This window comes from Solanum verrucosum, unplaced genomic scaffold (genome assembly GCF_900185275.1).
Source record: "Solanum verrucosum unplaced genomic scaffold, falcon-dt-bn FXZP01000268.1, whole genome shotgun sequence".
Classification (NCBI taxonomy): domain Eukaryota; kingdom Viridiplantae; phylum Streptophyta; class Magnoliopsida; order Solanales; family Solanaceae; genus Solanum; species Solanum verrucosum.
Genome location: NW_026019957.1, coordinates 391348 through 415787, shown reverse-complemented (window position 1 = coordinate 415787; position 24440 = coordinate 391348). Strand labels below are relative to the sequence as shown.

General features: G+C 30.7%; 4 protein-coding genes across 8 annotated transcripts in view; 1 reads left to right on the top strand and 3 right to left on the bottom strand.

Annotated features, from left to right (window-relative positions):
• Positions 1-24440, top strand: part of LOC125814566 (probable aquaporin NIP5-1) — a 125551-nt gene that overhangs the window by 33189 nt on the left and 67922 nt on the right. The window lies entirely within an intron of this gene.
• On the bottom strand, positions 54-2817 carry LOC125814554 (protein KINESIN LIGHT CHAIN-RELATED 1-like). The gene is made up of 3 exons (XM_049494017.1): positions 2077-2817; positions 814-1722; positions 54-446 (listed from the first exon to the last, which is right to left on the bottom strand). The coding sequence occupies exons 1-3, from the start codon at positions 2742-2744 to the stop codon at positions 206-208; spliced, it is 1818 nt and encodes a 605-aa protein (XP_049349974.1). The 5' UTR covers positions 2745-2817; the 3' UTR covers positions 54-205.
• On the bottom strand, positions 7657-9355 carry LOC125814563 (transcription factor MYB123-like). Its single transcript, XM_049494026.1, has 2 exons — positions 9194-9355; positions 7657-8495 (listed from the first exon to the last, which is right to left on the bottom strand). The coding sequence occupies exons 1-2, from the start codon at positions 9324-9326 to the stop codon at positions 7657-7659; spliced, it is 972 nt and encodes a 323-aa protein (XP_049349983.1). The 5' UTR covers positions 9327-9355.
• LOC125814551 (uncharacterized) lies at positions 12261-17463 on the bottom strand. Of its 5 annotated transcripts, XM_049494013.1 has the most exons (8): positions 17196-17379; positions 14982-16104; positions 14554-14644; positions 14293-14450; positions 14150-14201; positions 13409-13488; positions 13218-13311; positions 12261-13115 (listed from the first exon to the last, which is right to left on the bottom strand). In XM_049494013.1, the coding sequence occupies exons 2-8, from the start codon at positions 16089-16091 to the stop codon at positions 12565-12567; spliced, it is 2136 nt and encodes a 711-aa protein (XP_049349970.1). In that variant the 5' UTR covers positions 16092-16104; positions 17196-17379; the 3' UTR covers positions 12261-12564. The 5 variants fall into 5 exon arrangements, with proteins under 5 accessions (XP_049349970.1, XP_049349969.1, XP_049349965.1 ...); XM_049494012.1 differs by having other exon boundaries at positions 12261-13311; positions 14982-16110; positions 17196-17463; XM_049494008.1 differs by having other exon boundaries at positions 12261-13311.

Below are 24440 nucleotides of genomic sequence, written 5' to 3'. Positions count from 1 at the left end.
ACATTAATTGATTTTGTTGAAACTGAAAGTAAAATTTGGAGGAAAAAATGACAACAGAAATATCTTCAAATTACAAACTGATAAACAAAGATGAATGACAATTCAAAAGGACAACAACCAATAGGCTTCACCAGATTATAATGATATTAGCTTAGCTCCTATACATACCTCTACAATGTTACAGAAATATTTTTGCTAGATAGAATCAACTTCTGAACCCAAAGGCAGACCACTTCTTTGATGAAGTCTCCTTCTTCGTCGTCCTTTTAGAGGTTGGATCAATAAGATTTTCTAAGGATTTTGGGTTTTTGTTCCGAGATCTGCCTGCTTCTTTCAATAATTCAGCCAGCCTCTTTTTCTCATCGTTGAAATCAGGATTTGCAGTTCCAAGTTTTTCTTCTCTCAGTTTAAGAACGTACTCCAGAATCTCAATAGCATCATCCACTCTGTATGTTAACATAACATGTCAGAACAACCTTCACATAAAAAATAAGCTTTGAAAGGTATATAGAGGCCACCAAACCAGTAATGGCTATTCTCTAATGACGGTAGAGAGGTCATTTTCATTAGTGGAATAGAAGTAGAGCAACATATCGGTCTATCCTACCACAAATGTAACCTCTAAGCACTCCATGCATATGGATTCGGTACATGAGCGCATGACAGTTCATAATGTATAATAAACCACAAAATAAATGTAAGATACTTGTAATATATTGCTACTAATTCTTAGTCTAACAAGTTGGCATTGCCTACACCGGTTCTTTGTTTCATCTAGAGATGTAAAAGAAAATGCTCAAATATTAATATTACCTTCCAATAGCATCATAAGTGGCGGCAAGATTGCTATAAACACCAAGGGTATCTTGATGACAATGGCCACACTCCTGTTCCAGAATTTCTCTAGCTTCTTCGAATAACTCAGCAGCCTCATCTATTTTAAACAATTGTACAGAAGACAACCCCATCTGATTTAAAACAACTCCGAAGAAAGCTGATTTCCTCTCACCACTGGCTCTAAGTTTTGTTACTGCATTTTCATAGGAACTCCGTGCCTCTTCATATCTCCCGACCATATAAAACATAACACCCATCCGTGCTTCTATGCCAGCAATGGTACTTTGCTGTCCTGGTTTATCCTCTAAGAGTTTCATTGCCTTGAGCAGCAGTTTCAGGGCCTCCTCAGGTTCATTAAATAACTCATATATTGCTGAAATTTCCATCAATCCACTGGCAATATCTTCAGGGGTTGTTCCAGGTACAGGTTTTGCGTATATTCTTAGGGCATTCTCACAATAGGATCTGGATTCCCTCAGTTTTCCTGTCTTGTAGTATAGGTCAGCCAGCCTTACATAGACAGATGCAACTGAAGGATGGTTGTCACCCTTAGATGATTTGAAAACAGTGAGTGCTTTCTGATAGGAGAAGACGGCCTCATCAAAACGAGACAACGACAAGTAGATGTTCCCTATTCCAACATCAATAGTTGCGACCTCAGTTTCCTGTCCATTGGCAATCATAGCCATGTTGGCAAGTACAAGGTGCTCAAGGGCTAACTCATAATCGCCTTTAGCCTCACATATTAGAGCCATCAAACGACGATCAGCTGCCTCTTCAAGAGAAGCTGGAGGACTGTGCACACGATGGATTTCCAGTGTTTTCTTGCACAAACTCTCGGCCTCATCAAACTGCATTGCCTGAACGTGGGCCTCAGCCAAGTACCTACAATTCCAGTTTAGCTGTCTGTGTCAGAATAATTATAGCCAAGAAAACACATCGCCATCTTGAAATCAAATGATTATCAAAGGCTTATTGACCTCAATCAGAAGCATCTGTTAACTAAGTTTTACAATGAGTTCATCTGCCTTGCAGTAAAATGTTTTTGTCTATCCAATTCGATTATTGAGAAATACGAGCTACAATATTTGGAAATATACAAGTAACAATAGGTTTATCCCGTCTTCAAATGCCAGAACCACTTCTACAGATAAACATATAACATAAGAACTAAAACACTAAAAATGCAAAATTTGCGAAGACTTCAAATGCTAGGAGCAATGAGATAAGATACATTACCTACAAGTCTCTGCGACTCTAGGATCTGTGTCTCCCAATGCTTCCATCTGTGTTTTCAACCCTTCCTTGTAAGACTCGATCGACCGATCCAACTGTCCTAGCATAGAATACGTATCACCAAGCTGCATATACCCTGAGAAGGCCGCAAGAGCATGATCCGCACCTCTTGAAACCTCCGGCACCTTAATCGCCGTTTCTAGCACCGGAATAGCCTCATCAAATCTCACCAAACTACAATATATAGCTGCCACAACGTGCAGACTCATAGCTAGATCCAAACTCGGCTCACCGTCAACCGCGCACCTCTCAAACGACTTCGCAGCTCGTAAAGCATAGTCCAGTGCTTTGTTCGGTCCTTCGCCGGAGGCAATGGTGTCACGCGCTAGCTTTAACAGGAACGGTCCTAGATCCGGATTGTCAAGAGATGACTCGTCGATTTCAACCTTCTCCGGCGGGGATTTCTTCTTTCCGGAGCTCCGATCCGGAGATGGCTTCGCCCGTGAAGTTGACGGTGATGGAGGTCGTCGTGGCGCAGGTGAGTTTGTTTTCGGGTTAACTTGTTCGGATCTACTAGAACCCGGCCCGTTTCGGCCGTGGTTCTCATCGGAAACTGATATTCTCAATGCCGGAGTTTCCGGCGGAGTTTTGATTGAAACTAAACCCGGCATTGCAACAGCTCGAAAATGCAAAAAAATGAAAATCACAATCTTTGCTTAAGAAGTTAATTAATCTAAATTTGGCAGACTATAATCTGTTGTATTAAGCAGTGATTTTGTGATTAGTGAATAGTGAAGAGGTAATTAATGGGATAATTAAGGAGAGAAAATGAAATTTAGCTAACGTAAACCAACTGTTAAGAAAATTAAAACATTTGAGGTGAGGGAGAAGGCAAAGACTTTGAGTGGACTTAATACTGAAAAAATATTAGGCCAGCTCAGATTTGTGCCGTTGTAAAGTGGGCCCAATGTTGATGACGTGGATTCAATCTGAGCTGGAAGGTATCATTTTTTATTTGAGAAATTTTCATAAATATTTAGCTTAATTATTCAAAACGGATATATATATCAAATTAATAAATATGTGTAATATGTTAAATACATTTTAGATATGATTCTCTCTTTTGATTGTAGTTAGTTAATATATATATTTTTAATTATTTTTTAATCAAAGACAAATTGGTATAATTTTGGTGTAAATATGTATCTTGTACGAATGAATTTTTACCTATTATTATAAAGAAATCGAATGTTAAAATACTTATTTGCATCAAATTTAACTAACTTAAGTTAAACAATTTAAAATTAAAGTGAGGATAAATGTATGTGTGTAAGATAGTTATTTTGTATATTTATGGATCCTAAGTATAATGTATGTGTAAATTAGATATTATTTTAATTAATATTTTATCAATTGAGAAATTATATAAGAATACTTTATGGTTTCAATTTTTTTTTTAAAAAAAACTAATAATTGTATCTTTAAATATAATAAAATAAATAATTGACGAGCATAGTTTGGTGAAAGTATTATTGTAGGTTGTTACATGGCATAATGTTGTCTTAAATCATATAGTCGCTCCATGATTAGTATGATTAGACAAGTTTTAGCTTATGACTTTGATTGAAACAAATGCAAGCTATTGCAATAGTTGGGTTTTGTTATATTTATTGATTGAATAGATAAGACGGTTATCAATAAAGATTACGATAAAATGATAAATAGTTTTTAGTTCTTAAATTATAATTGTAAAATTGTTTTTCTATAGAACATTTATTCTAATATAAGATATTTTAGTTCAATTTATATTTAATCTGATTCTAATGAAATTTATAAATATAAATATTGGGTAAAAAGAACAAAAAGATTAAACGCGTAAAGATAGATGAGATATTTGTCCAAAACAACTTTGAATTTTTGGATTACTTTGGACACACTCTTAATTATGAGTATCATTTAGATTCTATAGAAACTATAGGATATAATTAGGTTACTTTTATTGGAATTAAATAACTTAAGATACCATTCTCACTGTCTTTTCTCTCTACACACATGTGCTGGATCATAATGATTTCTTTCAATTTGTTGAAGATTTTAGTTGATAAAAAAAATTAAGAGTTGCAACAACAATATGCTAATTAAACATTATATTTTTGTTCTTTTTTTCACATACGTCGAGGTTAAATATATTAATGAAATTTTGAATTAGTGAAAGTACCATTTCACTAATTTTCAGTAATTATATTAGTAGTTAAAGTTATATATAATGTAATAAGTAATAACTTAACTTACAAACAAATATTTTAAAATATCACAAGGTATGAATTTTTTTGATTTTTTTCCCGTATGTTTACCCTAGTATATTTTGAATTATTTTAGTGAAAAAATTAATTTCATCACGGGAACAATTAGGAAGTCATTTGATAGATAATAAAAAGACAACTTATAGAATATATGTCGAACATTTATTTAGAAGCACAATCAATTAAGATCAGAAGCGCATCGCTGGTAAATATTCGTTGGCATCTCTTTTTTGGGGATGGGCGTAAATGATGATGGACCTTAATTAGTTGCCAATTTTTGGGCCAACAAGTTGATAGCAACTTCATTCTCTTGCAACTTAAAAGTTTTCGTCTTAAATGTTGGGTTCCACTATCTCTTGTATTTGAAAACACTATGGCTTTTTATTTTACGCATCGATACTTTAAATTTCGAAATAATTTTAGATATATAGTGACTTTAAATTTTGTCACATATGATTGAACTAGAGGACATGTAACTTCACACGCCACAAATCTAAAATTGCTCCAAAGTGAATAGACGTACATTTTTACACACTACGAATATGACTTAAGCGATGGTCCCAAAATCGATATAGGTGAATGAGAATTTTATTTAAAATACATGTACTTATAAAGTTGAAATTGAAAAGTTATGTATAAGTGTGGTTACACTGGCATACTGCATCTGCCTTATAGCTGTCTGCATTTAGTTTACAAATTTTATGGTGCGTGGCTCCTATGCCACCACAAAATATTTGATTGAATTAAAATATAGATTTATGCCATTTTCTGAACCTTTTTGTATGATGTGATGTTATTCAAATATTACCAAACAAACATTAATTCATCCTAATTTAACAGTTTGTTGGAAGGGGAAATTAAATAGTTTCTAAAAGTTTTTTTTATTTGAAAAAACATGAGACAAAGTACTAGAAAGGATATATAAGAGCATGAGTTGTGTCATTTTTATAAGGTTAATCACTTAATTATAAGGATAAAATATAAAGGACATTCAAACTTGGCCTTAGATATCATGAAAATATTCTAACTTTGAGTATGTACGTCTAGATATCTTAACTCGTCTTCATTGTGTCAGTTTAAAACTCCAACTACAAAATTATTATTTAGACATTTTTAAATTATGTGCCACATTAGCATTGGATATCCATCAGACAACATAGAGACAAGTTAAAGTATTTATTATATCAATTAAGATCAAATTAAAATATCTAAATATGTACTTTCAATCGAGATGTGCAGTAAAATTTCTTACATTTACTATGAATATAATCAAAAAACTCATGGTTCTCTTTCTCCTTTTCTCTGGTTATTCCTCTCTCCTCTATCGTGGAAATTCACAAAAAAATTATGTATATATATTTTTTGTTTCTCATTTGATGTTTTAAGTCCATATCGATTAAATCTGGATCGCGCATTGCAGGATCTATTCGGTGGCACTCCCAGTAAGATTTTCTCCATATCTAGGGTTCGAACTCGAAACCTCTAATAAGAATGTAGTAATTCTATCACTGCACCACAATCTATGTTGGTTATGTATATGCCTTCAATGTGCCTCAAGCAACTTGAAAGTACACACCTAAAGTGTCAAATCTAATAAATAAGGTTGTTCCCTAGTCCTTATTAAAGGCTGCCCAACAACTTGAAATTCACCACTCACACTAATAAAAAGAAATACTGGTAAAGATTTGAACAGGGGCGGCTCAAACTCGATGGTGGCCTAAGGTCAAACTCAAACTAGAGGCCTTAAAAAAAAATTATAAATATTTTTATTTTAAATCTATTTTTCTACTTTTTTTTTAGATGCAAAGTTGTTAATAATTTTTGTGTAGTCAATCTCTTCTAGTAATTCTTTTTCAATCGATAATATAGCCAAATCACTTAATCTTTCTTGAGACATTGTCGATCTTAAATAAGATTTTATTATTTTTAATTTTTAAAAACTTCTTTCAGTTAAGGCGACTGTTACGGGAATTGTTAACATTATTCGATAAGCAATGTAAGCATTTGAAAAAGAATAAAGTCTTTTTATTTGATTGAGTATCTCAATTAGAGTATTGTCTTCTACTTTTATGATTTCCCTTAACACTTTTAATTCAGAAAATAAGTGTAAACCGTCAATATCGGAGTGAGTATTATGTTTTAAGGAACATTCAAGATTAAGACAATATTTTTTTTAAATTCTCATCATCAAATGATCTCAATTTCTTCCCACTAAATAGAAAACCAAAAATATTTTCATATACTTCAAATTGTTCAAATCTATTTTGAAGTGAAAAGATGGCTTGGTCTACTATGTATAAGAAGTAATAAACTCTAAATGATTCGGGCTGCTGCAATATATTTTTCTCCAAATTTAAAATATGAATTATCAATAGAACAAGTAAATTCTTAAGCTTTGAATAAGAGAGATATAAAATTAGAATTTAGAGAAGAGAAGTGAGAATAAATAGAAGAGAGGAAGGGAGGAGGATAGAATATATAAAAATAAAATTAGAAAAAAAATAACTTGTACATTAAGAAAAAAGTACACAACTTTTTATTGGAAAGTTAAAAGGTCAGTCATAACTCATATATATCACTTCAGCCGTCTGCATTTTTTTTCCAACCGTTTGCATTTTTTTTTCCAGTTGTTTGCATTTATTATTGTCTTCATTCTAATTTTTTTTTAAAATTTAATTTTACCTAATTAACTAAAAAATGGGAGGCCCTAAAATTGAAGGCCTAAGGCCAAGGACTTTTCCTTAAGCCTAACCAGCCGCCCTTAGGATTTGAATGGTCACAAACCAATATATGATCCAGAAATTTCTTGAAAGGGTCATAACTAGTTAATATATTAATATATATATACGAATATTCTTCTAGAAAGGAATTTCCCTTAATTCTTTGTTGAGTCTATTAAATGTTCAATCAATTCAATAACTAGGACACTTTTTTTTTAATAACTAGGATACACTTTTTGTTTGAGTGAACCTCAAATTAAACTATTGTACGTTACTTCATTTGGATGTATAAAACAAAATAATTATAAGGGGAACTTTTAAATTATCATTAAAATTCAATCATCGATAAATAAATAAATATATATATATATACTATATATATGATAAAAATAAAATTACTAACTAGAAGTTAGATAAAAAGTACTAAATTAATCAAAATATTGACTCTTGATCGAACACGAATAATGTCACATAAAAGTGGAACATCCCATATATTTTTACAATGAACACAAAAATAGAAGTAAAAGATTTTGAACACTAAATACTTGCACTAGACTATACTACATTAACATTGGATCATCTTGATAACATTTTTCAGAAATAAGTTGAAGATATTCTTCATAAACCTTCTCCAACATGCTTTCATTTGAAAGATCACAAAATCCATCTAGTAGTACTTCATCAAATAACAAATTTGAAGCACAAGGAATAAATGAAACCTCTTTAATTTTACCCTCAACATTCTCATCATCATTGGTAATAACATTAATCTTCTTGTTGTTATTATCACCTTCTTCATAACTATTTGAGGGCGAAGCTATGTTGCTCGGACTCTTCAAAAATGCAGACAGGTGTATGTCAGATCCTTCAGAAATAGTGCATTTTTTAAGGACCTGACACGTTTGAGGCAACATTTTAGGTGAGTCGGAACAACATAAGGATGAATTGCTCAATAATGCAACATCTTCAACACTAGAATTCCTTATAAGTCCAGAGGAAAGTCTAATTGGCTTTGGGACAAACACAACTTGAAGGGTGTCTAAAGATTGGTCTTTTTTCTTATTATTTTTCTTCTTTTTGTCTTGTTTTTTTCTTGGATTTTCTGTTTTGGGCTTTTTCTTGGGCTCTTTTTTGGGGGAAACTTTGTGCACTTTGTGGAGTTTGGGCTGAATTCCAGCAATTTTGAGCTTCTTGATTACGTGAGTGTTCCAGTAATTCTTGATTTCATTGTCGGTTCGACCAGGTAATCGACCTGCTATGAGTGACCAACGATTGCCCAAAAGAGAATGGAGCCTTATTATAAGATCTTCTTCATCTTGGCTGAAATTTCCTCTCTTGATTCCTGGCCTTAGATAATTCATCCATCTTAACCTACAACTCTTCCCACATCTAAGTAGCCCTAAGTAATTCAACTCGATATTAATTATACAAAAATATTACAAGTAGGGGAGAAGCTACATATTGTACGACATAACTTAGTAGCTTTGGACAGATATTATATTTGTGTTAGAGCACAATAAACTATCTTTACTAGAATTTAAAATTCATAAATTTTCGTGTTTGATGGGTGGCATAAATAGAAACTAAATACTTTTTGAAAAAATAAAATTAATATATTAAAAGTTAAAAATAATATTAGCAAATTGGAGGGTGTTACAACTAAATTTTAGAGTGATATAATAATAATAATAATAATAATAATAATAATAAATGTTAATCGCAATAAATCTTATGAAGTTAAATAAAGAAAGTCATTTTTCTTATTTTGATAAATAAAAAAATCAAACGCTAAAAAAAATGACAAACATTAACTAATATTCTTAACAATGTGATTTTTTTATACATAGTGTATGAGCTTGACCAAAAGTCAATAATATTCCCATATTATGAGTATTTAAGAGCCAAACAAGATTCTAGAAACTAACTTACACACATAAAAACATAAAATGTGAAAGATATTATTCGAAATCTTTAAGATTATTAATAAATACGTCTTAAATCTTTCAAAAAAATAGTATATTTTTGAAAATCCAACACAAATACAATAATATTTGTAAAGAGTTTGACCAACGTAAAATTTGAAGTGCAAAGGCATACCAGCTTTATTGGGCAAGTTTCTCCATTGGCCTTCACCATTTTCCTTAATATAATTTGTAAGTAATAAGTCTTCTTTTGTAGACCATGGACCTTTACGAAGCCCCTCTTTAGCACAACATGGTGCTCTCCCCATTTCTTTTTGCTCACTATATAATACAAAATACTTTTATTTGGACAAAAATAAAATAGAACTTCTCAATATATATAATGAGATAAGAAATACCTAGAGACAAAAAGTGTAGACTTAAAAACGATAGACATTTAATGCATTTATTTAGTTTTTTTTTCTTTAAAATAATTGAAATGCAAGGAGTATTAGTGGTCTTCTTTGCTCCGCATGCTACTAAAAATAAATAAATTGTAGTTGAGATGGTCGGTTCATCTAAACTCAGTACTTTCGATATAAAATAAAAATTTATTGAGATTTTGTTAAATATTAGATTAGAACTTATACATATACCAAAATAATGAACTGCATATGATAACACTTAAAATTAAATTTAAATTCTGAATTCGATTCTAATCGACGTATGAGAAAAAATATATGAAAGATGAAGAAAACGCCACAAAGGTTGGAGTAAATTAAAGTCGTGCCCTTTTAGAAGCCACGAGATCCACTTCAGGCACATTAAATACTGATGGGACAAATAGAGACAATATTATGAAGTTGTTCTTTACTACTATATACTATTAGTTGGAAATATTAAGACCTAGTATATTTCATTCATATATATATATATATATAAAACGTTTGAGTTAACTACGACATTTCATCTAATTTCAGAACATATTTGATTTTATCTCTTAACGATATGAGTATCGGATGAATTTACATGTATTATGACTATTTAATTTAACAGTGTGTTCGTTATATATAATAAGTATAGATATTGAGTAATTATGTTTTGTTATTTTCTATTATCACAATTATAAGATCAACTTGCACATACAAATATTAAATCAATTTATATATATTTCGACTAATTTTAGGAAATATTATTTTACCTCTTATAAGTGGATATCAAATTACTTATTTGGGACCCCTCATTATTATTTCTTGTTTGTAGTATTCATTTATTCCTTTTGTCATAAAGGCAAATGATCATAGGGAAGAGATTGAATCTGATGAAAGAATTAATATTTAATAATACCTCTTTACCACTTGCATCATTTGGGCAAGGACTTTATACTTTAACGTCTTTTTTTGGTTGTCATGATTTTCTTTTGAGAGTTAAACGATAAGAAATTTAATTAATATTTTACGATATATTTTTCGTCATATTGATGTACAAAAAGTTGTACTTTATAGTACTTTTTGTATAGTTATTAAATATCTGAATTTTTAATTTAAAATATCAAATTAATGTAATCTAATTTAACTTTGAAAATTAGTTAAGTTGACTTTTGAAAAACGCAAGATGATAACTAATAAGGGACGAAGAGGTGTACTAATATTTCTTCTGATTTGAAGTTCTATTTTTAAAATAGTTTGTTTATTGTACTATTCATCCACAACCAAAAAAAAAAAAAGGAAAGACAAAAGAATATACATCAATATTGTAATGGTTTTTTTCTTTTTTATATCACTTTATTTTAACCTGTAATATAGTAGAAAATTATCATTTTTACCAAGTTTTCAATTGTATTTTAGTACAAAGTAGTCATAAATACTGTACCGGGCAAAGTGTTAGTCAATTAAAAATGTTCATATTCAAAAGATGGATATGTCAAAAATAAGAATACTTAGATAAATATGTAGACATATTATAGAATAGATATGATAAAATTTTATATATATACAAGCAAGATAAAATTTTAAAGATAGCATTTTTTTTTATCAAACTTTATGAGGCTACCTACTTATATTTAGTTGCTGCTATTGATAAGCTTGCAGTCTGGTTATATCATTTCCTCAGAAAATTTGGATGGGTGCTGCAATTGACTTTTCCACGTGTCTGAGTATTATTTGCTGAGAAATTTTAGTCTGAAATATAATGTCAGAAAAAAAAATTTAAAAATAAGAAAGGTTTGAGTCAAAATATTTTTTAAAAAAATACATCAAACAGTTTAAAAGATTCTAACATATATTTTGACTCTATTACATATTTTTTTTAAATACATAAAAAGTATATCATGCATAAAAATGATAGTATTGTCAGAGGGTGTGGTGGAATTATTGAATTTTTTATTACATAATTTTAGGTACGTAACGTGAAAATGGAGAAACTTTTATGAGGGAGCAATTTTTAACTCTTGTGGTGGATTTGTTAGGCATAAATTCAAATTAATCTCGATTCATCAAATCGATGAATCTCGATCCGTCAAATAGAAAAAGAAAAAATAAGAGTAAAGTTTAAGTTCCACATTTCCTCTTTGAAAAAATAAGAGTAAAGTTTAAGTTCCACATTTCCTCTTTGATCATGATTCATGGTCATATCATATTTGACAATTCTAGGACCCACAAGACTGTGACAAATCATATTATATGGAGTAAATTTGACCTCTTAATTAAGCCAAAGTAGAATAATTCAAATTAATGATGATTTGAGTAAGGGTGGTCAACAATTATATGGTCGTTTAATTTTATCCCATCGATAACTTATCTTTGCTTACCTCATAAGAATCGTTGGTTCACGCTATATACTATTTATGCGGTGAATAATAATATAAATTTGTTATATTGTGAAAAATAATATAGCCATTGTTGCATACAATTACCTTTACAATTATTCAAATATCGTTTACACTGTCAATTTACTAAATTTACACTTATTCAAGAAAGGTATAATACATAAATATATTTGGATGTCAATTACATGTATGCTCTCTAACTTTGAGTGTGCACAAATAGAGACTTAAACTTGTATAAAAATTGAACAGGTAAGCACACACATCACAAATTGTCATGTAGAATGAATGTATCTATTTGTTCAATTCCATACAAGTTTAAGTGTCTATCCAAAGTTAAAGGGCATGTTTATGTGTTATGTCTTCGGAAATAAGCTTCAAAATTTCACTCTTCTAACTTATAATAAATATCACAATTTACAGCTCAAATTCAAAAGACTAGAACTGAACAAATGAATAATGATATTTGTACTATGATTTTCATATATGTGAATAATAATTACATATATAGACTAGTATATGCTCAAGGCACAAAATGTAATATAACCTATTGGATATCATATTTTCTTTGTGTTGAAACAATTTTTGGTAACAGAGCCAAGAATTGATATAAATTTACAAGCAAGAGAGAAAGGAAAAAATCTCAGGCTTTTGTCTGTGGCAGAATTCGAAATTGCCTAATCCAGGCATTAGGCGTTGCGCTCTTACCACTAGACTGAAGATCCCCGGGGGGAGAAAGAATCTCAGAAACGAATTGGCAATCCGTGGTTGAGGAATGTTCTAATGCATCCATCCAATCCTGCGGTGACAACCACGAGACCCCACAAATGACTTGAACTCAATGCACTTTGCCAGGCACTCTTCAAGATCTTGTATTCGGATTTACATATAGAAGGGGAGACAGTTGCAGGAGGACTTGAGTCGGGTAGTTTCTCCTCTGGCCACGTTGCAGAGCTCTTTAGTAGAGAATCTAAGAAAGACGCACGTCCCAAGGAGAAGCAATCTTGTAAAGATGAAGTCTTTGAGCATGAGTTCTCGTTGACATCACCGTTTGCTAAAACATTTCCTGGTAGTGTTGTCACTGGGTTGGTTTTAAAGCCAGACCAAGGTATGGCAACTGATGCATTTTGGGAAAAGAAACTCTCAGATGAACGGACTTTCTTTGGTTGGTTAGTCACCCCATCCTCATGACTATAGTTCCAGATATAAACATTTGAATCCTCAGTGACTGCGAGAATGTGTTTCCCATCCGATGTGAATGACGCAGGACATTGGCTATCCAAATTTTTAGTTCCTGGACATGCAGCAGAGACAACTGAGTCAGAAAATCTACTCAAAAACGTCTTGTCAGAACTTGGTGGGGGACGGGGAGGTAGAGGGTACGCAACCAACACACCTTTGAATTTGCAGATGATGTTGGATCCACAAAGTATTCTAACTTGGGAATCAGCAGAAGTAACCATGACTTTGCTTGAGTCATTCGGGCAGTACTGCATGATGAAAGTCTACGTTAGTTCTCAAGAGGGGATATGATCAGTACGAGAAACCATTCTTGAGAAAAGTAAGGAAAAGAAAACAAATGGTTACCTGAAATCCAGTTACTCTCTTGTTAGTAAGCTTCTTCTTTCCTTGCAGGCATACCTGAAGGCCCATCTGCAAATGATTACCTAAACACACAGAAATGATAGTCCATAAATGTGAATTGTCTGATAGAGTAGAATGAAACAAGAAAAGTACTCCATAATATATCAGAGTAAAAATGCCGAGTGATGGAAACTCAGTTGCACAAACAGTTCACTTAAACATAAATGCATTTGAAGACAACTCAAAACAGATGGAGAACACAACTCCCTCCCCTCCATTTTTCCCTTCTCTTGCATAGCAATATTGCACTCACAAAATACATTTTTATAGTACCATTCCAGTGGTTAACTTCCTTTCTTTACTTCTCGAGCAGGACAATGAATTCTCGATGAATATTATATGGAAATCATAGCTTGCAAAGTGCAGTTAGAAGTTTACAGAAGTTAACTGTATTACAGTGATTAACTTCCTTTCTTTACTTCTCGAGCAGGATAATGATTTCTCGATGAGTATTATATGGAAATCATAACTTGCAAAGTGCAGTTAGAAGTTTAGAGAAGTATACTGCATGATTATATGCTTTTCTATCAGGATGACCTACTCTAGCAATTTAGTCAGGGGACAAAAAAGTCAGTTACCAGAATTGTTCTATTCTCAGAGCTAATATCGCGAGCATTTATATGCAAATCAGCGAGAAAATGGAAGAACTAGAAAAAAGTGTCAAGAAAAGACAAGCTACCGTACCAACAACATCATAAAAACAGCAATTGCCATCCATATATCCCACAACACCTCCCTGCACCAATCACAAGCAAGAAACTTAAATAAGTTCCAAAATCAAGTACCATCTTTAAGAAGGTTTAAAAAAAGAAGCAAGGTGATCAAACCTTTCCATCAGGACTATAACAAACAGCGGTCACTATTTCCTTTACATCAGTCCAATCAATCACTCGACAACCATGCACCTCCCAGAGACGTACTTTCCCATCTATTGAGCCACTAATGAAATAATTATCATCCATGGGATTGAACTCTACACAAGTGACTGTATCCAAGTATGACATTGGCAGATGTATGAGATAAGCATCCAGTTGAAAGTTAAGGAAAATACTTCAGCAAGATGAGTGAAAGCACAGAAATAGGCTCACCATAATTATTATGCGAATAAACACCAAGGCATTTATCATGTCCAACTTGCCAGAGACGAGCTGTTTTATCAACAGAAGATGACAGCAGATACTGCAGCAAATAATATTTGTACAAGAATTACAGTTTATTCATGTTGGATGATGTTTTATGAAGCTGTAAAATATACTCCCTCCGTTCACTTTTACTTGTCCATAATGGACTTTGCACTCCCCTTAAGAAGTAATAAATGAAGTGCATCTTTTACTTTAATGCCCATGACTATTAGCATTTCAAAAGATCTTGAAAAATGATTTGGAGAATGAGTAGTTAATAGTAAGGGTAAAACAGAAAGAAAAAAAAATTATGCTAAAGTGGACAAGTAAAAGTGAATATCTATAGTGGACAAGTAAAAAGTGGAAGGAGAGAGTATTTAGTATATTATACTGACCCCATTTTTGGACCATGAGAGGGCTAATACTTCACCGGTATGCCCACGGAACTCGTGGATTGGTTTCTCCATTATCCGGAATAACTTTGGCGGGAGCACAACACAAGCTGATTCTGATGATTTTCTCATCATTTTCATCCCATTGATTTTCTCTCTGTTGTCATTGAGAGAAGCTAATTTGGAAAAATGATTCAGTGAGAAGTATAAACAAGAGGGGTCAATATCCTGAACATTGAAGTTTTTAGACATCTCGTCCTCAATCACTCTCCAAATGCGCACAGTGCCATCTTTGCCAGCACTTGCCAAATATTGGCCACAAGGACTGAACTTCATTGTTATGATGGAGCCTTCATGTGCCAGGAATTCTTGGCCTGTGTAAAGTGAGGACAGTTCTTTTGACTCCTTCTTACTTGTTTGGACCCGAACTCTTGGAGTATCAGCCTCTGGCTTTGTCCTCACTTTGTGTAGGGTGCCAACAGTAAGTTTTTGAAGCAAACTTCTCACTTTCGTCTTTGTATTAACCATACTAAATCCCTTCATATCTCTATGGAGCAACTGTTGAACCAAAGCCGATGAGCCAAGAGTTCTTGTAAACTCTTCAATAGTGAATATCTTGTTTGTACCTACTTCACGTAGTCGGCTAAGCATGCCATCCTTGCCTAATTCATCTGCAACAAACTCTGATCCATTGTCCAGATTCCTAATTTTCCAATACATTGGATCCTCTACAGCATCCTCCTCCAATTCTAGGGCGTCATTTGACTCGAAAGATTGGGAAGATCTACCAGAGAAAAAATTGCCTTCAGCATCTGAACTTGCCAGCACAGTCTCATTGTCATCCCTAATTCTATCAGTACTTGTCTTTCTTTCATCAGAGCAATCAGATCTGTCACAATTCGAGTTCAAACCCATCCATTTCAAGAATCTATGGCGGCGTTCATCAACACTTTCAGGATCCTGAGTCCAAAATTCATATCCCAACGCACGTTCGGAAATCTCATTACGAGTACAAGCATCAGAACCATCCGAACCCAAATCAGAGAGAGAGCCAGTCTCAGCCCGTATATCAAAGAAACTATCTTCTTCAGTCTCACTGTAAGTTCCCATCATTCTTCGAATTCAACTACTCCTTGAAAGAACAGAAAATCAAATCAGAAGCCAAACTTCAAAAGCAAGATTTTTTTTTAAAATTGTCAATCAAACTGGAAAGATCACTAAAAAACAACCTATTTCTTTAATTCACACCAAAAGATATACCCAAAAAAAACAGAAAGGAGAAATCTTTAGAGTCTAAAATCCCCATATGATCAAGAATTGAGCACAAAAAATCCCCAATTATGATAAAAGAAAATATGCAACACCCATAATTAAGAAAAGAAAAAAACAGATCTTTCAAAAGGATAATCAAGCAACCAAGTCAACATGAAAATACAGTAATCAAAAAATTGAATCCCCAACAAGGTATTTAAAAACAAACTATACATAGTCAACAAAAAAACTAACATAAACATGCTTATATACTTCTACAAATTCAAAGCTAAAAAAATTTTAAAAATTGCTTACCTTAACTACCATGGACTTAATCAAACCAGCCCAAAAATTATTTCACAAAAAAAAATAGTATGATTTTTAGCATCCACAAGATGATATGAAGACAGAGAACCAAGTGGACTCAAGTCAAAAATTTCACCAATTCTTCAATTCACACCGCCAACCCAAAAAAAAAATCCACATAAACAACAAAAGGAGAAATCTTTAAAGTCTAAACTTCTCATATAATCAAGAATTGAGCCTAAAAATATGATCTTTACCATCCACAAGATCATATGAAGACTGAGAACCAAGTGGACTCAAGTTAAAAAAAATCACCAATTCTTCAAAATTCACACCACCAACCCAAAATAAATCCACATAAACAACAAAAAGGAGAAATCTTTAAAGTCTAAACTTCTCATATAATCAAGAATTGAGCAAGACAAAAATCCCCAATTATGATAAAAACAGAAAATATGCAACACCCACAACCCCAAAAATACAGATCCTTCAAAAGGGTAAATTAAAAACAGTAATATCAATCAAATTACCACCAAAAAGATAACTTGTACCTAGTCAACATAAAACTAACATAAACATGCTCATATTTCTACAATTTCAAGATAATAATAGTCAGTACAATTACCGTATCAATCAAGAAAAATAACAGATTTTTCTTACCTTATCTACCATGGACTTAATCAAAGAACCCCAAGAAATAATTTCAGAAAAAAGATTGATCTTTAACATCCACAAAATTGAAATTGAGACTGAGAAACCAAGTGAACTTAAGTCAAAAAATAAGCAAAAAAATTCCAAAAAAACAGGGGACAAAAGGGGCAGGAAAACTGGGAAATGATCTCAAAGAAATTGAAGATTTCAAAGAAAAGGGTAATGTATGAAGGTGGAAAGGTGAAAGGGAAAGAGTCACTATTCTCCTTCTTTCTTCATTATTTCTTTCTGCCTTTTTATTCACTTTCAAATGGACAGACAAAACTTTTAATATTTATCTGACGGTTTTACCCTCCGCCTTGTTGCGTCCGTCCAATTAACGGTTGTAACGAATCGTGTCATGTCTGTTAGCAACACTTAAAAAGGGGCTGTTTGGTAACTGATAAGAGTTATATGCATGTATTAGTTACGAGTAGAGGTGGACCTATATGTATTAATTTATACTAGAGATAAGTGTCAAAAACATATTTAAACTATCAATTTTTTTGAGTTCTATATATAAACTATTGAGAGTGTGAGTTTCATAATAAATTATTAATATTAATTAAAAATTAAAGTTACTATCCCAAAAATAATATTTTTTTAAAAATAAAATTTAAATTATATTTTTTACCCCACTCCACCGCCTCCTCTCCGTACCCTCCCCCCCGGACAATCCCCCGTACTTTTTAAAAAAAAATTCTTTTATAAAATATTTTTTTTTAAAATCCATACTTCACCCTCCCCCTCCCAAAGCCACCTACTCATTCCCCAAAAAAAGTTGATATTATTTTATATTTTTAAAAAAAAAAATCTACTCCATCCTATTTAACCCTCCGCTCCTAATTTTTATTTTTTTACATTTTTCTTGTTGTTACGTATATTTTTAAGATTTTTTTTCTATTTGTATACTGAATATAACATAAATAAAAAAATTATTTTAGAAAAAGTATTGCGGCGGCAAGTTATTTTTTTTCCTCTTTATATTATATATATAGTAGGTTTTCAATATTTTTGTATATATACTAATTTTTAACCACTTTAATCAAAGAAGATAGCCCACTGGTACTAGACTGTGCAACTTAGGTTGCAAATATTATCTCCAATTTGCAAGTTCAATTCGAGTGAAAATCTTGAATCCTTCGTTGGTTACGCGCGGTTTATTTCTATCCAACATAAAATAATATTTAAATTTAGGTTTTGAAGTAGCAAATTAAATTAATTATTAATTTTATACATGAATAATTTACTTCTTAATTATTAGTATATACCAAACTTGTTACTATTACTTATTCAAGATTTAATATTTGCACCTTTAAATCAGCTATCAAACAATTCATTATGGTATTGTTTAAAACAAAACAAAAAACTTATTATGTTGTATAATTATAGAAATTTCTGGCGGATCAAATTTACTAAAAAAAGTTAATAAAGAAATAAAAATACTTGTGTAATTTTCGGATATATGTATTCCTTTGCACCCTCTAACTTAGCTCCTAATAAATAGGGATATTAAAATATTACTTTCATTATTTGTTTTTTTGTTTTTTTTTAATTATTATTATTATTATTATTATTATTATTATTATTATTATTATTATTTTTAGTCTGTTTCAAAAAATCAAATAACATGTTTGAAAAGAAATAGAAAAATGATGACTTTATTTCGTATCGTCGCAATTATGTTTGAATTTATATAAGATTATAAATTTAAATATTCAACCAAATTGGTTCGTATAAAATTATAAAATGAAATGGAGGAAGTATTCGTATATACAAAGACCAAGTTAGTTTATATGTTGGTTCCTTTACATAACTTAACGTATAATTCACATTTTTTAAAAGTTATACAAAGAATACCATAATTATATATAATTATTATGATTAAATATGTTTGGTAAGATCTAGGACTTCCTACCTACTTTTATGTTATGACAAAATAAATCAAATGGATTATAATACATTTGCATAGCATGGTAATTGAAATAAATTTGTATAAGTAATAATTGATATTAATAGATTTTATTTAAAGTACGTATTCATCAAGTTATCTACTAGAAAAGACATGAAGTTTTGGTTGTTAAAGATGTAAAAAGAATTTTAAAAAATAAGTCGCTTTTTAATTAGAGAATATATAATGTGCTTTAAATTTATAATCTCATTAATATTGTCGTTTTCAAGTTTGAATAAAGCGGAAGGATTGTTGAAGGAGCGAGGGTCGATCAGAAATAGTTTTTCTAGTCATTCATAAAAATAGAGATACAATTACATACATTTTATTCTCTCCCGACTTATAAAATTACATTAGATTTATTATTATTATTGGTGTTTTAATTCTAATATTATCAATTTATCATGATCAAGATGAAAATTATTTCCTCTTTAAGAACTATTAAAAAACTGACTGGAAAAAGTCTATGAACTTCTCCTCCTAAGAAATTATTTAGAACTTGACATGCATATATTATAAATTGATTAATAGTAACAATAAAAATAATAATTTTAACAATTAGTCCACCATTGGGAAGGAAAGTCGATTATAGCTATTGTCACGTGATATGAAAGTTATTGAGCTTCTAATAAAAATGCAAGATGAAGCTACGTACAATAAATTTTTATGATTTGATCATTTTTTATATTTTACGTGTATTGAAAATTCAGTACATCGAACTGTCACTTTTAGTTCCACCATTTGATGACTTCTCTTTTTTTTAAAAAGGATTTGACTATTCTTGCTTCTTTGAACATCCATTATATACCCTATTGACTTATTCTATACGTCGTTTTCTTTCTTTCTTCTTTTTATTTTATTTTATTTGTTTTGTTTTGTTTTCATATAGTTATTTGTATGGACGGCATTGTCTTAGGAAAATTCCAGATTACAAAAAAAATTAAAATTGGGGCCTCTCTAATTATTCAAAATACTGCATTATGACCTTTCATTTGTCATGTTTCCATAGTATGTTCAGCTACTTTTTATCAAATTAAACGTCACTCATTTATTCTATAGGGTGTGTTCGATTCAAACAAAAATATTCTTCGTAAGATATGATATGATCTTTTCACTCTTAATTAAAAGCTTACGATTTGAGCTAATATAAATCATGTTAGGAAATATTTTCCCTTTAAATGATCTTACGCAACACGAATCTGAATTAATTGAAGCTTAATAGGGATGCTTGACACCATATGAAAAATCAAAGGATAGGGTGGGATCAAGGTGGATCGTGTGGGTGGGGGGATCGGTGGGGTGGGGTAGAACGCATGGGAGGGGGGTGTGTGTGGGGGAGGTTTGAGAGGAGATAATCAACCGCGAAAAATGTTATTTATAAAACTTGTCTCGTTATATATTAACTAAAAAAAAAACATTTTCTTAACTTTTAACAAATTTAGTTTTATAACGAAAAATATTTTGATTGACGAAAATGAGAAAATTGAATGACATAACATGAAGAAAAAAAATCCATACCAAACACACCCTTAAACTTTATAATCAAAATAAAAGACAGATTGAGAAATTTGACCAACAATTTACACAAGTGAGAATGACGTGATGAAGAGTTTCCAATAGAGGGGGTAATGCCACCAATTTATATTAAAGCATATTATATTATTGTATAATTTACGTAATATATAATGAGTTACTTTAAAAGATAATGTAAAATAATTTTGACTTGTTGCGTAAAACAATTCAAAGATGTTCTTGAATATGATACAATATTGTTTATTTTAATTTGAACTAAATTCATGTGTTTTTTTAAAAACAATCTCATATTATTAATTAAGAGTTTTCTTACATCTTATATGTGTTTCTCTTCTTATTTTTTTCCATCTACTAATATATTTTTGTTCGTACATCCACTAAAGCTTTATATTACACATCACTTTGTGGACTTATATCAATCAAAACTGTATGGCCATCAAAGCATACTGATTTCTTTTTGTGTACGGTTCTTTATAGCTACGAGTAAAGATAGTAAACTCATGACTCTATCATTTTTATACACGTCTCATTAAATCGTTAATTCTAATAGTAATTAAATTAAAATTACTTAATTTTCGATATAATATGATATGATATAATTAGATTTAAGCCAAATCCGCACTATTCCCATAAAAAAAGCTTCACACAATTATGAATTTCCTTATATCTTAAATATATATATAAAATAAAGTTATCGATATAAAATTTTGTTCGTGTATCTAACACGATCCATTGAAATAAAAAAATGTAGAATATGATATGATTTAACATATATCATCTACTCATTACCAGTCCGGAGCTTAAAGGGCAAAAAAAATTGTCAAAAATTCCAAAAGGGCACATCACTTTTTATTCTAATCAAAAGGGCAAAATCGCTGTGTCAGCAACGATTTTCCTCTGACAAAATCGCTGCCACAGCAGCGATTTTGTAAACTTTTTTTTTTTTTTTAAATAAAAATCGCTGCGATTTTGTAATTTTTTTTAATTAAAAATCGCTGCTTTTTCTTTAAAAAAACTAAAACGGCACATCAAAAAAAAAATTAACCAAAAGGGCTTCTGACAAAACAAAAAAAAATATCGCTGCATATTTTCTCAAAAAAAAAAAAAAAAACTTTTTTTCTTCAAAATCGCTGCTATAGCAGCGAATTTGGTTAAGAATTTTAAAAAAAAAAGTTTTTTTTTGAATTTAATATTCTTTTATTATTATTTATGATATATAATTCAATTTTCCTCATGCTTCAACAATTTTATTGAGTATACTGTCGTCTTGTTTATCATTTTTATATTATTAATAAGTAATAATAGGCATGAAAATAATAGCACTCGGCATGAAAAACGCTGCCCCTGCAGCGATGTGTAAGGAAAAAAAAAATTCTGACTTAAAATCGCTGCCACAGCAAAAAAATAATAATTTTTTTTTACACTGGCAACGATTTTTAATAAAAAATATTTTTTTATTTTTTTTTACAAAATCGCTGCTGTGACAGCGATTTTTAATAAAAAAAAGAAAATTTTTTTTAGACGAAGCAGCGATTTCGTCAGAGGAAAATCGTTGTTGACGCAGCGATTTTGCCCTTTTGATTAGATAAAAAAGTGATGTGCCCTTTTGGAATTTTTGACAATTTTTTTTGCCCTTTAGGCTCCGGACTAGGGGTGTGCATTCGGTTTTTCGGTTTGGTTTTACACTATTCGGTTTGGATTTTCGGTTTTTGGTTTTGTAAAAATATAACCCAATCCGATCCAAAATAAATTTGGTTTGGTTTGGTTTTCCTCTATTCGGTTCCATAAGTAAAACTTAAAACACAATACTTATAAGTATACCTATTATAGATGTAATTCAAACATAAAATATAAACGTAATCATCATGAAAGGCAATAACCAAAAAGGGACAAAAGTGGTTAACTCCAACTTAATTTATAAGCCTAAACATTATATATATATATAATTCGGTTTTTTTCGGTTTTTATTTTTAAAATCCAAAACCAAACCAAAAAACCAAACAAAGTAATTTATTAATCCAAAACCAATCCGAAAAACCAAAAAACCAATCCAAATAAAAATTTGGTTTGGTTATTCGGTTTAATCCGAATAGTGCACACCCCTACTCCGGACTCTTGTAATTACACCATATAATGATCTCAAAAAGTAGAAGTTGTTGAAACCAATTCATGATCTTTCATTATAATTCAAATGTCTTTTGACAAATATTGAACACAAATTTGACTTTTTGTTGATTACCGCTAAACAAACAGCCACCGTCCCAAGCACCACCCAAGGACACAAAAAGTTTGTGTAAAAAATAAATATATAATATTTGGCACTTTAATTTTGAATATATATGCACGTCTAAACATTTCAGCTCATTTTTATTGTGTTAATTGAACATCTCAATTACAAAATAATGATCTAGATACTTTCAAAATTTATGTGTCACGTTAGCATCGGACGTCAATGAGACACAAATTCAAGTGTTTAATTGTCAACTTGAAATATGTACAGTAATTGCTTGTCAACTAAGATCAAATTTAAAACTAATTTTATATTATGACAATAAAATATGACTCTATACATGTGATAGTGATCGATAATAGAGAAAATATTTTTTAATTGACAACTTTTAATATGTAAATAAACCAGGTGCCTTTGACTTAGTTTTGCTTTAGTGTATGTGTTGGTGTGTCAATTTGAATAGTTGTTGGCGTGATTTGTTGCGTAAAACCATAAAAGTAGTATAATTATATTATTAGTAGCATTACAACCCATACATTGACCATGGAATTATATATATTTAGCATTATCCATGGGAGAACACGACTCATTCATTAATTTTTCATGCGATATACAATATCGTCAGTGTAAATAATTTTTTATTTTAAAATATTCTAAATATGTAGTTACACTACACGAGAAAAATGAATTTTAAAGTTTAGGCACTTTCTAAATATGTAAAATGTAATAGTAGGTCTCAAATTGACGGAAGAAAAAAAGAAGAAGAATGAAGAGTGTCAATCAAATTGAAACGGATAGCATATACGATCAACCCAAATATTCCATGTGTATTTGAAATTGACTTTTTTAGGTTTTTATATTTCGATTTTGTCCCTATTTATTTTAAGAAATTATATAGATTAGAAAATTATCTTTCTAAATTTGATTCGGGTATAATATTTGATAGTAATATAATTCTTAACCTTATCAATAAAATATTAAACTGACGTCTAACGAACGTTTGCATTAACTTATAAAGTTATAGATTGTGATCCAATTTTTTGCAGTAACTTACAAAATATTAAGCTTTTATCTAATGATTTCTCATAAATTTTTAATTTGTTGAAAATAAATCTTTAAATATGATCTAAAAGGCCCATAAATTATACGATGAATAAAAGAGAGTTATTTACCAAACAATTATATCGAATAATTATGGAAAATGAAGGAAAAATTATGCGGTATAATAAACATCTATTATGTAATTAGTAAACATAGCTAGGAAAAATTATTGAAATACACGTCTTATGTTTTCCTTATATCTAATTTTCCCTTCTATTTTTAAAAACCTCTAAAATCCCTTATTTCTCTCCTAATTCTAAATTATTTTATAATGTATCCGAGCCAGTTTTTAATGTATCCGAGCTAATTTTTAATGTATCCGAGCTACATATTATATATCCGGTTTATTTTAGTTTTTCAGGGATTAATGTAATCACAAACTAAATAGGGATAGATTGTA

Bases quoted from the DNA above. Each gene is read 5' to 3' on its own strand.
- LOC125814554 (XM_049494017.1), bottom strand. From the start codon at position 2,744: ATGCCGGGTTTAGTTTCAATCAAAACTCCGCCGGAAACTCCGGCATTG. The intron at 1,723-2,076 runs GTAATGTATCTT...CTGGAATTGTAG, and splicing joins AGAGTCGCAGAGACTTGTAG to GTACTTGGCTGAGGCCCACG. The intron at 447-813 runs GTAATATTAATA...GTTAACATACAG, and splicing joins ACTTATGATGCTATTGGAAG to AGTGGATGATGCTATTGAGA.
- LOC125814563 (XM_049494026.1), bottom strand. From the start codon at position 9,326: ATGGGGAGAGCACCATGTTGTGCTAAAGAGGGGCTTCGTAAAGGTCCA. The intron at 8,496-9,193 runs GTATGCCTTTGC...TGAATTACTTAG, and splicing joins AAACTTGCCCAATAAAGCTG to GGCTACTTAGATGTGGGAAG.
- LOC125814551 (XM_049494012.1), bottom strand. From the start codon at position 16,091: ATGATGGGAACTTACAGTGAGACTGAAGAAGATAGTTTCTTTGATATA. The intron at 13,489-14,149 runs GTACGGTAGCTT...CTGTGTGTTTAG, and splicing joins CTGTTTTTATGATGTTGTTG to GTAATCATTTGCAGATGGGC. The intron at 13,312-13,408 runs GTAACCATTTGT...TTCATCATGCAG, and splicing joins AGAGAGTAACTGGATTTCAG to TACTGCCCGAATGACTCAAG.